This window comes from Ciona robusta, chromosome 2, assembly GCF_009617815.1.
Source record: "Ciona robusta chromosome 2, ASM961781v2".
Classification (NCBI taxonomy): Eukaryota; Metazoa; Chordata; class Ascidiacea; order Phlebobranchia; family Cionidae; genus Ciona; species Ciona robusta.
This window is the reverse complement of record NC_143236.1, coordinates 8,607,161-8,621,945: the sequence shown is the minus strand read 5'-3', so window position 1 is coordinate 8,621,945 and position 14,785 is coordinate 8,607,161. Positions and strand designations below refer to the sequence as shown.

General features: G+C 37.2%; 1 protein-coding gene across 1 annotated transcript in view; it reads right to left on the bottom strand.

Annotated features, from left to right (window-relative positions):
- Positions 1-2,571: 2,571 nt before the first annotated feature.
- LOC149740914 (protein DD3-3-like) overlaps positions 2,572-14,785 on the bottom strand; it is a 21,770-nt gene continuing 9,556 nt past the window's right edge. Inside the window, exons 3-16 of the mRNA XM_089873459.1 lie at positions 14,160-14,300; positions 13,178-13,412; positions 12,085-12,201; positions 9,835-9,945; positions 9,383-9,469; positions 8,756-8,925; positions 8,245-8,348; positions 7,718-7,953; positions 7,238-7,402; positions 6,179-6,314; positions 5,425-5,641; positions 4,884-5,034; positions 3,382-3,601; positions 2,572-3,082 (exon numbers count right to left, since the gene is read on the bottom strand). Coding sequence (XP_089729585.1) covers positions 2,979-3,082; positions 3,382-3,601; positions 4,884-5,034; positions 5,425-5,641; positions 6,179-6,314; positions 7,238-7,402; positions 7,718-7,953; positions 8,245-8,348; positions 8,756-8,925; positions 9,383-9,469; positions 9,835-9,945; positions 12,085-12,201; positions 13,178-13,412; positions 14,160-14,300 — 2,194 coding nt within the window. The 3' untranslated portion in view covers positions 2,572-2,978. The remainder of the gene's footprint in view (positions 3,083-3,381; positions 3,602-4,883; positions 5,035-5,424; positions 5,642-6,178; positions 6,315-7,237; positions 7,403-7,717; positions 7,954-8,244; positions 8,349-8,755; positions 8,926-9,382; positions 9,470-9,834; positions 9,946-12,084; positions 12,202-13,177; positions 13,413-14,159; positions 14,301-14,785) is intronic.

The following is a 14,785-nucleotide window of genomic DNA, read 5'->3' as shown; positions in this document are numbered from 1 at the left end:
GTAGCAACGGGAAAAGAAAAACGCGACGATTCGACCCACGATTGTGTTTGACTTGCAGGTTTGAATTAACTATTATGACGTCAGAAGGCGTGGCTTTGTCAGGCGCTTATACGTCATAAAGTCTACATTGTCCGGTAGTCGTATAATAGGAGGGAAATCGTTTTGAGTTCAGAGGCCAATTACGTTGACTTCACTTTCCGTACGCGGGTATTTTAGCCACCTCTTAACTGTTATTGTCCCGCAGTATCGTTATGGTTGCCTTGTCTAAGTAGTTACGAGAATTCGAGGTAAAGGCGACAGGCTTAGATGGCTACTTATACTGCACACAATGCGTGGGCATATGAAGTGACCCATGCAAAAGACGGAACGATAATTAGAGAAACAAATATGCTTCGAACAAAGTTAGTGGGCGGAGTTTACATAGCAAACTGTACCTGCGTATGGCAACAGTAGCAGCAAATAAGTTATATCCTGTCAACTAAGCGCGTATGGTTGATGTATAGTTAGTGTTGGCCGATTAAAGTTGGAATTTGGACTTTTGGTTAACTAAGTACACAAAAAGTCTCACTAAATCACAAACTAAAGCTGCAGGCAACGATTTAATTCAACACGTGCTTGTAGGATTTGAATTTCAAATTTGCATTGTGTATTGTGACGTCATAGGGCATGTAAAGTTTTGTAATAGTTCCATTTATGGTGAACTAAATTGAGTTCGTGTGCTGAAAAGAAGTATAACGTGCGCTAGTGACTTAATCAAATCTATACATTGCTAGGTTACATTATAATATAAACACTAAACAGTAAGTACAATGCGTGTGACAGTTAGTTTACATTTGTATTCAATCTGAACAAAGTGTAACGTAGGTATCAGACGCAGTATCGCTTTCGAGTTAGAGTATACTGTTTGTGCAAAAAATGAATGAGAATTTTGTTTTAATAAATGTATATTATGTACTTTCCAGGCATTTTGATTAAATTCTATAACGTTATACTGCAAACTCCATAAAATGACTTGTGATACGGCAACCAATCTAGTTTGCAGCAAACATACAGAAAGTATATTACTGTGGCCGGATACGAGAGTTACAAGACATCTGCAAGAATATCACTTCAGTCTAAACCCCCCAAAACCTGGGCAGGATCGAACGGATGACGCGACGCATTGTAAAGCGGAAGTGACGCGTGGACGAAAGTTTCAGAAGCTAAGATACCGACAAGAGAAAACAGTCACTCCGTATGTTGTTCATGGAAAAAAGAAGGAACATTTTAAATCCATGCTGAACGTTGTACTTGCTCGATGTGGGGACGAAATATCTATAGTTGACGGTTCTTATAAAAGAGGGCTTGAAGTAAAACAACTGTGAGCACTATGGAAAACTCCATGAAGCAAAATCTTCGAAAATGTTGAATTCGCAACATTTTCTGACGTTTATTAAACTCAGTACCATTTGCGCTTGCCTTGTTTTTTGTGTTGTTTATTCAGCGACGCCTTTATTTGACATTTTATTATTCAACTACCCGCAAAGTAACATACATGGTAACTCGGGGGACTCAGAGGTGATTGGTGAATATGAAAACCCGTGTTATAATGACTGTCGTTTTCTGGCCACGCGAGAAGTTACATTTATTCAGTTTTACTTAGGTATTTTTAACCCCTGGCGTGTTTAACGACTGTCGTTTTGTTGCTAATTCTATTCGTTGCTTTAAGAGTTTGATCTTCGTTAATAAAAACATATCATATTATTGGAAAAGTTTATGAATTAAAATATACGAGAATATTGATTATGCTACTCCATTTTATCGTTTAGTGATTATAGCATATTTTTTAACTGATCTCTTCGAAAACAATAGCGAAGATCGGCTTAACAAGACGACAAAGAGAATGGAATTAAAAGTAAAAGACAGTCGTTTTAAAAAAAAACACGTCGGGATAAAACCTACTTGGCGATTGTCGTTATGAATAAAAATATGCTAAAGATTGTCAGTTAGAAAGCGTGGCTGTTAAACCAACACACACAACATGTGTGTGTTCTTACTGTCTGTTGCCGAGAAATGCTGCTAATATGACGTCATATCCTTGTTTCGAACTATTGGTATTTAACGACAATGTAGTCGCGTATTGTGTTACGTCACTACAGCATTGTTATACAACAATACAAAAGCACTTACATGAAATAAATATTTGCAAGCTACGATAAACCGCCGCTGAGTTAATGATTACAATCAAGGTACCACCAAACTACAGCAGTAGTTTGGTTTGTGTGGCAACAGTGGCGGACATCCAAGGTGGTCAAGGAGGACCGACTTCCCCCAAAATGATTTAAAGCATCAGTTTTCAGACAACCTCCCCATCAAAAAATGTTTTTCAATGCGCCAATTATCAATATTTAATTGGAATATAAGACACCGCCTCAAAAGGTTTGAGATTAATACGCTTTGTATTTAAACTTGACACTCGACTATACCCGTTTAAATACAAAAGTTTTTTATCCCAAGTGTAACGCTCTAGACTTACAGGACCCACAAAACAGTCAACAATCGAGGTGTTTCGAAGAATAAAATTATCCATGATTTGCATTTTGAGATATATTTATTAATATTTAAGATAGGAACATGTTATGTAAGTGCTCGGAATTCCCCTAAAGTGAGAATATAGAAGTGCAATAGAGAAATATACAAAAAAAGTTAAGATTTTATAATTTTTGTGACAATTCGACATACTATGCTCTATTAAATGTTATAACTTCGCTGTAAAAACAAATATTTTTTAATGTTTTTGAGAAAAAACATTTTTTGTAAAAACTTCACTTTTAGACAAAAGGCAGAAGATTTTAAAATTTTAGATAAAACAAGTTTCATTAATAGCCAGATGATTATAAAAATTAATATTTTATATATATTTTTTTTAAACGTCACTTTACGTAACAAGACATGAATCAAGGGGTTTTCCAGGTCATGGGTGTCCGGGGATTCCCCAGCTAAACTTTTCCTCCATAACCCTTGAGTGTGATTTTGTTTTGTCGCACAAGTACAACAACAACAACGATGAGAATGAATGCGACTATACAACCCAAAATTAGACCTACAAATATATAACAAGTCTTAAGAAAACATAGTTTTGAACCTATACCTGTCAGGCATAATTTATTATGGGCTCAAGTAAAAATACAAACTTTAACCTATAAAGCTTAAAGAGTCTTTTTAAAACATATTTCATCAGCTCCACTACTAAAAAAAATCCTAAAAAATTATTCACCCCTAGAAAGTCATTGGTAAATAGGTCATGTTACATTCTTTTAAGTAAAAACACAAATCCTTTTCTCAAAGGACCAGGACACAAAAAAAACTAAAAAAAGGTAAAAAAAAAGAATTTTTTCTCACCTGCCATAGGACCTGGTGCTACGCTCTTTGCTGCCACAAAGTGGCCTCCTGAAGAAGTTTGGAATGAGACAATCCCTCCACTTTTTCCGCTAGATTCTAGCTGTACCCATGACGTTGTACCGTCAGTTGAACGATACACTGTGACATCATAAAGGGACCCGACGTCCTCCTTGAGTTTCATGTCGATTTGCATTTGTGTTCCGTTGGACGAGAGTTCACCCTGTTTGGAGATGTGGGTTATTATATTGAACCTCATGCTCACTGTCAGGTTATAATAGGCATATACATCTATGTGGATTTGCTATTTAAAATGGCTGTTGTTTTTGTTGCTGAGTGAGATAATATTAGTGTGGTAACTAGTATTCACACAGGGATAAAAAAAAATGGTACAAAAAATATGCGTCTGAGTGCGATGCGTATCACGGCACCAGTCGCACATAGGACTTGCATGGGCTTTATGTTTGTTGGGGTAATGAGCCAAACTTGGCCTAAATCCTGAGGTCCTTGACAAGGACCTCACTCATAAAGAAGAATAAATAAAAAAGAGAGCCAAAGTATATTGCATTCACCACATTAATCAATTAGGTTCCCTATGTTTGACAACTATGAGTGTAACTGTATTTTATCAATGACATTACAGATTTTACCCTGCTGTTAGGTGTCTATACAAACAAGCAGAGCCAAAGTATATTGCATTCACCACATTAATCAATGAGGTTCCCTATGTTTGACAACTATGAGTGTAACTGTATTTTATCAATGACATTACAGATTTTACCCTGCTGTTAGGTGTCTATACAAACAAGCAGAGCCAAAGTATATTGCATTCACCACATTAATCAATGAGGTTCCCTATGTTTGACAACTACGAGTATAACTGTATTTTAACAATGTCACCCCAGATTTTACCCTGCTGTTAGGTGTCTATACAAACAAGCAGAGCCAAAGTATATTGCATTCACCACATTAATCAATGAGGTTCCCTATGTTTGACAACTATGAGTGTAACTGTATTTTAACAATGTCACCCCAGATTTTACCCTGCTGTTAGGTGTCTATACAAACAAGCAGAGCCAAAGTATATTGCATTCACCACATTAATCAATGAGGTTCCCTATGTTTGACAACTATGAGTGTAACTGTATTTTAACAATGTCACACAAGATTTTACCCTGCTGTTAGGTGTCTATGCAAACAAGCAGAGCCAAAGTATATTGCATTCACCACATTAATCAATGAGGTTCCCTATGTTTGACAACTACGAGTATAACTGTATTTTAACAATGTCACCCAAGATTTTACCCTGCTGTTAGGTGTCTATACAAACAAGCAGAGCCAAAGTATATTGCATTCACCATATTAATCAATGAGGTTCCCAATGTTTGACAACTATGAGTGTATTTTAAAAATGTCACTAAAAGATTTCAAACAAAATCCAAAAAAATAGTTCCCCAATGGTAATGTAATAGAAGAAATAAACAAACAATTTATTGGAAACTTACATCTGGTGTAACATGGACGACATCAGACACCAAGTCACTATGTGGTGGCAACACTTTTACCGTGAACTCGTTACTGCTGAGTTCCCATAACTCCATGTACATGGGTGCAGTCAATGCTCCACGTGGAACCCTCATAAGGGTGGGCGATTCACTGCCGTATGAAAACAATGGTCAGATGAAGTTTTGCAACAAAATTAATATCACTACAAAGAAGTTATAGAGAAGAAAAATTTAGTAAAAAAAGGTAAAAGAGACCCCCCAAGTTATTTTTAACTAATTTTAGAAGAAAAATGCGCAAATAACCATCTTACCCCGTTACAGTGATATCCCCAAACCATATTACCCTGCAACAGCAGTATACTAAATAACCGTCTGCTGTACACAGTATCCGGAATTTGTCTGTTTTGTCCGGATTTCGCTGCCGCATGCGAAACTCAGTAATGGGTTTGCATACAACTTTGCATGCAAATTCGCACGCCGGATACTGTGTACAGCCACCTTTACCCAACTAAGGGGAAAATAAATCAAAAAACGATCTTACCCAGTTACAGTGATGGCCCCACCCTGGCTATCAATTGTATCGCTTGCTACGGCTGAATCAATGACCACCATCTTCCCCTTCTGGCTCCGGTTGGAGAAGTTATTGTTCCTCGTGCACATGTAACTATATATGCCTGTGCTTGTGATTTTACGCAGACCGAGATCAAAATAAGTTCCAGCTTCGTTCAATTCATCCATGTCTCCACCAAACTGTTTGTCTGTGGGAATAAGAAAAGATAAATGAAAGAATGAAGGAATATAATTTATTTATTCTTTTGTGCTCTAAAAACGACAGTCGTTATAACATGGATGTTCTGTTTCATGTTTGTCTGTGGGAATAATAAAAGATGAATGAATGCAACTTGTTTATCTTTTGGTTAATTCTAACTTAATGCAACTTATTTATCCTCGCCTGGCGGGAAAACAACAGTCGTTATAACACTGGTGTTCAGTTTCATACACCTCGTGCCAACTTACAAGTTACCATGTATGTAACTTATTTATCCTCGGATGGCGGGGCAACGACAGTCGTTATAACACAGGTGTTCTGTTTCATACACCTTGTAATAATGAACCAGCATCGTATGTAACTAATAATTTTTTAGATGGCTGACAATTTAGATAATCCATAGTGACCAGGACATATACGCCCACCTACAATGGTAACATCGTGCCTCGAACAAAAAAACTGTGGGCTAGAAATACCAACATGGATAACTAAAGTTATGTTATCAAATAATAATAAACCAACTTACTGCTAAGTGTAGCGAGATACTTGAGATCAGATATCGGCAATCCACCGATAGATGCGATGTTTAAATGCTCTGGTATGCTGGATGACAACTGACCAAACCTTCCTATCTTTGTAAGCGGGTCTCCTTTAGGGTAGACCTGGTATATTGAATGTTTAGATAAAAGAAATTTTAACGAATGTAATTTATATATCTTCACGTGGCAGGGGAAAATCAAGGGGTTTCTGTTTGTAACTTATTTATCGAGTGTAACTTATTTACGAATGTAACTTATTTATCCTGGCATGGCGGGGCAATGACAGTCGTAATAACACAGGTGTTCTGTTTCATACACCTCGTTCTCGCTTGTGAGGTACCGCGTATGTACCTTTGTTGGTGATTGTTTTTCTGTATGGCTGATAATTTAGACAACCCATTAGTGACCACTGGGTTGGAGAAATTGCCGTTAAGTGTCTTGCCTAAAGACACATACGCCCACAATGGTAGCAGCAACGAGCCTTGAACCCATTACCTCTTGGTTACAGGCAGGCGCGCTAACCACTGTCTTACACATTGTGCAATAATAATAAACATTTAATCAAAGGAAATTTGCAGGTGTATTATTATGACTCAGCAATGGAAATTTTTTAACTGATGAATCATTGTTGAGTCATAATGGTGGTTTATAAAACAATGGATACGATAATCCATTTTTATTGAGAACAATGGTCTATTATCTGCCACTATGATGTCACTGTTATACCGTTGTTACATCATAATTAACTGATCCAATCAAAGGCAGTAAATTGATGACACATAATGAGGTAGCGGACACAATAACTCACTTTATTTGGTCATAAAGGATGTTGGCATTATTATGACAAATAAAGGAAATATGTTGTGAATAATATAAGCGCGAACGGGCATATATATTGAATTGATTTTTTTGGTGGGAATAAATATTTTCCGTCATCCCCACCCTACCATATGTACTTACATTTACAAAATATATATAAATATAGCTTCAAATTAGTGAGGGCATAAACCCTAATAAATTCCCTTTATAACCATGTATACACTTACAGGTGCTTTTATCATGACCATGTTGCTTCTATCCGTTCCTTGCCTTCCTTGCCCATCATTATTATTGGGGTTGGAATCGGATCCTGTCCACTGTATGTGAGCGTAACCACCGGAGGTAAGTTGGACGGTGTTCGGAACAAAGTCGTATTCAACACCAGGGTAAACCTGGAGAGGGGGGGAACAAGTTAGTTTTGGTGCCGTGGCAAAGGTATCAGTTTTGCCGTTTGATGCTGCCAGCAATTTGGGAGTGTGTTCTAATTTATAACTAGTGGTCACCAAGGGGTTTATTCACCAATAAAGTTACATATGTGTCAACTTATTAACAGGCATGAGGTGTATGGAACAGATTAGTATGGTAATTGAAAACAATTATTATAATTCAAATAACTCTTATTTGTTGAACACTTAAGCAGACACTTGGTGTATAATATATCACACCCATGTTATAATTCTCCTACATAAAAACTACCATCTTCTTACCTGAACAATATTCCCACGTTTTCCCCTCACATTAACATTATCAATTGTTGCCCCTTCAGGCACACCAGGGGGTCTTGGTCGAATGGCAAACGTGTGGCTTCGATCCTGGAAGGTTCGTCCATATTGTTGAGTGGCAAGTGCTAGTCGTAGCTTCAACTTATCAAGGCCAAATATATCAACAGTAGGATTGTTCCTGAACAAATACCCGCGAGCCGTGCCTTCTGCTTGCGTAAGACCTGGTATAAGGAATCGCTTTTATAATTTTATAAATAATAATTTTATTTCTCTCATTAATTACGGTAGCAAAGATTGAAAAATATTAAAAACAAAAAACGCTTACGATTAAAACATATTAAGACTTAATTGGAAGAAAAAAAGCGTGGTTGCTACAGCAAGTTGACAAATAACAAACATTTATGTTTAACTATTTTCATGTTTAACTATTTTCAATACAGAAAAATCTTAGTCAAGTAATTTGTTACAATTATTTTTTCATCAAAGTATATTTTAGCATAAGTTGGACAAACCTTGCCGGGACCAAACATCGGGACCAGGTCCGTCTCTTCTGCGCCGATTATTATGGAGAGAAGTTGTGTTGTCGCGATCGTAATCGCCGGTTGAAATGTTGTATCTATGGAAGGTCCAATATTTTAACGAATAATTATAAGCTGCGTTTAATGTTTTTAACCCTCGCTATACATTATATTATATTGAACGTAAAACGTAATGCAATCTATTCTATGTGGTTGAGGTCCCGGGGAATTTTTATATAGTGGGGTGGGGAAGCTGAGAAAACATTTCATTTTCCTGTCACATTTGCTAGTAAACAAACAACATTCAAAGAATTATAAAACCGTATTCCCACAACTCCCATAGACCGTTGTTAATTGTTTAAAACACGATCTTGATATCTGGATATTATGTGTCAAAGGTATCCCATCTACCCCCACCCTACTATAATATATTTTCAAAGAATAAATTTTAACATTATAATTTATAAATATACTTTTTTATAATTTATATTTTCTAAACATTCACCTCATTCTTAATACACATCTTTCATTCACATCATTAGGGATCGTCCAATTAAAGTTGAACGTTTGTCCTCCCACTGTGTTTCCGAGATGATTATCACGTGACCATCGGTTCATGTGACACACAGGGGCGGCGATCCCGTGAGAGGGGTATCTCTTCCATGTGCCGTTATACTGTAAAGTTACAATTTGAATATGCTATATTATGCTGCGACCTGCTGTAATAAGCTATAAATATGCTATGTAATATGTTTTGTGAGGATCGCTTCCATGCACCATTCTACTGTAATAAGGGGTTTAAGCATTGAATGAATGCAATTTGTTACTACTTATGTAACTTTGTTGGTGCGTTTTTTCTGTATGGCTGAAAATATCGCTTTCATGTGCCGTTGTATTGTAAAGTTACAATGACTTAAATAAGTGGTTAAGTTGCAGTAAGGGTGATAGGGGTTTAAGTAAGCTCATAGGATGAGGGTTCGACGCTGCTACTATTGTACTAGGGGGGTAAATGGTTAAGTATTAGATGAATGTAACTTGTTTATGATGGGGCAACGACAGTCGTTACAACTGCTAAAAAAACCCATGATAGAGGTAATAGCACTTATACAAGGCACATCATACCACAAAGTACCTGTGTATTGCCAACTGTGTATTTGAAAGCCTCGCATTCATCTTTAGTGATCGGAATCAAGTTGTTTCCTGAGTTAGAGGTGGATCTCTGTGGAGTGGATTGTTTTAAATGGGGTATTGAAGACAGGTCAATATGTTGGCCTTGTCAGCTTTGAATTTGGATTCTATTTTTATTCTACATTAATGAAGTGCTGCATTTTTAGGCCAGATATGGGCTATTATCCCAGAGATTTGATGGAGCAGAAAGTTATTATCTAAACATACCATGTAGAGGTAGTTAGTTTAACATACCATGCAGAGGTAGTTACTTAAACATACCATGTAGAGGTAATTACTTTAACATACCATGCAGAGGTAGTTACTTAAACATACCTTGTAGAGGTAGTTACTTAAACATACCATGTAGAGGTAGTTACTTAAACATACCATGTAGAGGTATTTACTTTAACATACCATGTAGAGGTAGTTATTGTCCACATCACAAGCATATCTATCCTTAACGTTCTGACTCTCTGTTTTATACATGGGGCATCTTGAGACATCATTCGTCAAAACAGCGATATCCTGTGTGGAAAATATCATATTAACATTAGCATAATATTGAACATGAATGTATCAATGTAACTTAATTATCCTCGTGTAGCCGGAAACGACAGTCGTTATAACACGGTTGTTTCATACACCTCGTGCCTGGTTACAAGTTACCACGTATGTAACTTATTTATCCTCGCATGGCGGGGCAACAACAGTCGTTATAACACGGTTGTTTCATACACCTCGTGCCTGGTTACAAGTTACCACGTATGTAACTTATTTATCCTCGCATGGCGGGGCAACTACAGTCGTTATAACACGGTTGTTTCATACACCTCGTGCCTGGTTACAAGTTACCACGTATGTAACTTATTTATCCTCGCATGGCGGGGCAACTACAGTCGTTATAACACGGTTGTTTCATACACCTCGTGCCTGGTTACAAGTTACCACGTATGTAACTTATTTATCCTCGCATGGCGGGGCAACTACAGTCGTTATAACACGGTTGTTTCATACACCTCGTGCCTGGTTACAAGTTACCACGTATGTAACTTATTTATCCTCGCATGGCGGGGCAACTACAGTCGTTATAACACGGTTGTTTCATACACCTCGTGCCTGGTTACAAGTTACCACGTATGTAACTTATTTATCCTCGCATGGCGGGGCAACTACAGTCGTTATAACACGGTTGTTTCATACACCTCGTGCCTGGTTACAAGTTACCACGTATGTAACTTATTTATCCTCGCATGGCGGGGCAACTACAGTCGTTATAACACGGTTGTTTCATACACCTCGTGCCTGGTTACAAGTTACCACGTATGTAACTTATTTATCCTCGCATCGCGGGGCAACTACAGTCGTTATAACACGGTTGTTTCATACACCTCGTGCCTGGTTACAAGTTACCACGTATGTAACTTATTTATCCTCGCATGGCGGGGCAACTACAGTCGTTATAACACGGTTGTTTCATACACCTCGTGCCTGGTTAAAAGTTACCACGTATGTAACTTATTTATCCTCGCATGGCGGGGCAACTACAGTCGTTATAACACGGTTGTTTCATACATCTCCGCTAGCTTACAAGTTTTCATGTTACTTTATGGATGATTAGTTTTGGGGGGCTTATTCACAAAAAGTTTTATAAGCGTTACGTTAGGGGGTCCTTGAGTTATATGTGTTTTAGCAACCCAATTGCTATAATAGAAAACTTGTAACAAATGTTTCTATTTAACAATCAAGTTTAATTCATCATATTTGGTTTGATTTAGGTGAATGACAGGAAACAGGTAGAATTATGACATCATAATGCATGACATAGGTCACAGACAACAGACAATTCTAGACAAAGACAAATGTTATTTGTGATGTCATAATATAAAGAATTCATACCAAAACATTTTTTATTCGTTTTCTTCTGTGTACAGTGTTTTGGTATTGTTTAACAAATTTAAAAGAATATATAAACATAAACATTATGATTCAAAACTTATGAATGTATGTAAATATATATTTAGTTTATATTTACATTTCTGTGGCCTATATGAAGCATAAAAACACACGGAGTGACTATAAATGTCCTACTTTATATTTCATAAACAAAGACACAAGCAATTGTTTGGTACAAGTGCCACCATAGCCTCTTATTTTTTACAAAAAGAAATGTCAGGGGACATGGGATTTAGGCCAGAATTGGCTCATTACCCCTAACTAAGCACCATAAACAAACTGGTAACAGTTATCTGTTTTTTTAGCAATAAATACATTACTTTTTAAACTTTTTATCACATTTATACATATAGTAGGGTGGGGGAAGATGGGTCTAATTTAGTGGTAAACAAAAACACTCAAACAATTATAGAACCGTATTCTCACGACTCCCATAAACCATTGTTAATTGTTTAAAACAGGAACAGGATATTTAGATATTATGTGCTAAAGGTGTCCCATCTTCCCCCACCCCACTATATATGGTGTTCTGGGATTTAGGCCTAGAGTTTTCCAAAAAACTTAAAAACAACCCCAAACAACGTATATAACTTTATTCAGCAATAAATACATTTATATACATATGGTGTTCTGCTATTTAGGCCAGGGTTTTCCATTACCACAAAAACATATGGCAACAGATATTATATTATTCAGCACTAAATGGAATACCTTCCAAGGCATTGGGTGCCAGTATGGATAGTAATCTCTCTCCTCGGGACATTCGTAACCGCGCCTGTTTCCGTTCTGATTTTGTCGAGTTCTTGTTGCTTGGTTTGTCCTTAGATTCTGAAATCATAAAGACATTGTTATGCTGGTGATGTAACAATGGGTGTTCTAAATTAACGACTATTATGTTTGAATGGGCATTGTTGTGACATGAACAAAGGAGATTAGTTGTAAAAAACACATCTAAAAGCGGGCGCATTTGAAATGCAGTAATTGCCACAATTTTGAGCAAAACTGACATTAAACGGGTTATTTTGCAACATTCCCACAAAAACCGCAAGTAAAAATACATGTTTGTGACATCACAAGCACTGTTGCTAGCAGAAACGACCGGGAAAGTATGTCAGCAACAAAAGCAATTTATTTTTAAGTTTTGTGACTGCCAATAAATGCTATTATTGGTGGTTTAGGATCAGGGTAACGATGTACCTGTGTAGGAAGATTGTTCACAAATTATAGGCTTCCCATAAATGGCTGGTGTATGAGAAATTACACTTTGTCTGTGGTCTGTGGGGTTGTTTTGTTGGCTTGGTTAGGTTAACTATATTTGTATCCTATGTATACAAAACAACAGTAGCAACATAATATTAGGGCAATGTTGAGGGTAAATATAACTTGGGCCTAGGAGAACTTGGTTAAATTACAGATGGCAAACAAAGAAATATCTATATCCTCCATTTTTAGCGCAGGTCAGCGTAGATATTTTTTGTTTGTTCTTTTACTCACAACTGTTCTATTCTGTTAGGTACAGCAGTTAAGATTTTAAGTGTAGATTTGGCCCATTACCCAACATTGTATATGTACATTTTATTTTATATGGGTGAGGTCCTACAGTGAGACAATTCATAGGCCCCAAGATTGGGCAAGAGCCTATTGCTCTAGTCTACATTCTATTCTATAAAGGTCCAACAGCGAGGCACGCCATGGGACCTGAGGTTTAGCCAGAGTTGACCCACCACCCCAACACCCATGGTGCTACCGCTTAACTTAAGTTTAGATAACAAATATAATGAAACCAACTATGTAGTAAACTCACTCTATCTGCATTAAAGAGCCCACGATTTCTCTCTCTTGACCTGCAGTTAATGTAGCTGTAGAAATCCTCGTGCATCCCATAAGTCTTGTCGTTGTTGCAATCCAGGTTCTTACACATAGTGGGGTTGGTGGGGATAGTGGATGTGACAGTCCCGTCTCGCACCAAGTCCCCACACATATATTGGATTATGATGTCACAATGAGCATTCTGGTTACCACACGAATGTTGGTTTGTCCTGAAACAAAGGGTTCTATATTAATTTATTATATATAGTAGGGTGGGAGAAGATGGGACACCTCTTCCTTCTATTTTTTCGTCCTATTTGGTGATGAACAAAGAATATTTAAAGAATTATAAAATCGTATCCTCACGAAATCCATAGACCGTTGTTAATTTTTAAAATATAATCAGGATATTTGAATATTATGTGACAAAAATGTCCCGTATCCTCCCACCAAACCATATTTTGAAAACTGTATAACTTTAACTGTTTAGTGGGTGCCTCTGGGTAGTGGTTTATAAATGGTGTAAAATACAACTGGCATCTTAAACTTAACAAAGCCATGAGCACAGATATATCAATCCTAATAAGCAATTAATCTTGGAGAGCCATGTTACACTGGTTAGGAAATGATGTTTGCTTGTCGGCTTGTACATTAAACAAAGATTTTGCAGCAGTCTGTATCTAATGTACAAAACAATACAATCTCTAAAAGTAACAAAGCCATGAGGGGGGTATTGAATATTCCCTAATCCCCTATAAACAACCTATGACCTTTGACTTGGCGCTGGTTAAGATTAGATGCTGTACAACCAGTGGCGCAACCAGGGGGGTTTAGGGGTTGTGACCCCCCCTTTTAAACCAAAAAAAAAGAATTTAAAAAATTAAAAAAAAAAACATATTTTGAAATTTTTTTGATTAAAACCCCTCCTTATTTATTTCTGGCTGCGCCACTGTGTACAACAATATATAAATACCCACCATTCAATTTGTAGCTTTGACCCAACATGGTAGTACAAGTTGCCCACATTATAGCCTCCCCTGTTATTATTCTGTGAATCAAACATGCGGTTTGCATTGTTTCTACCTCGTCCACGCTCATTGTAACGATTGTTTGAACCTCTGATAAAACAATAGCAATTATGATGCATTGTCCAAAACAATGGAGTAATTTTCAAAGGATAGTTTAATCAAAAATCACCTTATGCCCACTGTCGATTTATAACATGGGTGTCTTCTTATACACCAGACACACATGGTGTATTCATACACCTCATGCTCACTGTCGAGTTATAACATGGGTGTCTTCTTATACACCAGACACACATGATGTATTCATACACCTCATGCTCACTGTCAAGTTATAACATGAGTGTCTTCTTATACACCAGGTACACATGGTGTATTCATACACCTCATGCTTGCTGTCGAGTTGTAACACGGGTGTCTTCTTATACACCAGGCACACATGGTGTAGTCATACACCACATGCTCACTGTCAAGTTATAACATGAGTGTCTTCTTATACACCAGGCACACATGGTGTATTCATACACCTCATGCTTGCTGTCGAGTTGTAACACGGGTGTCTTCTTATACACCAGGCA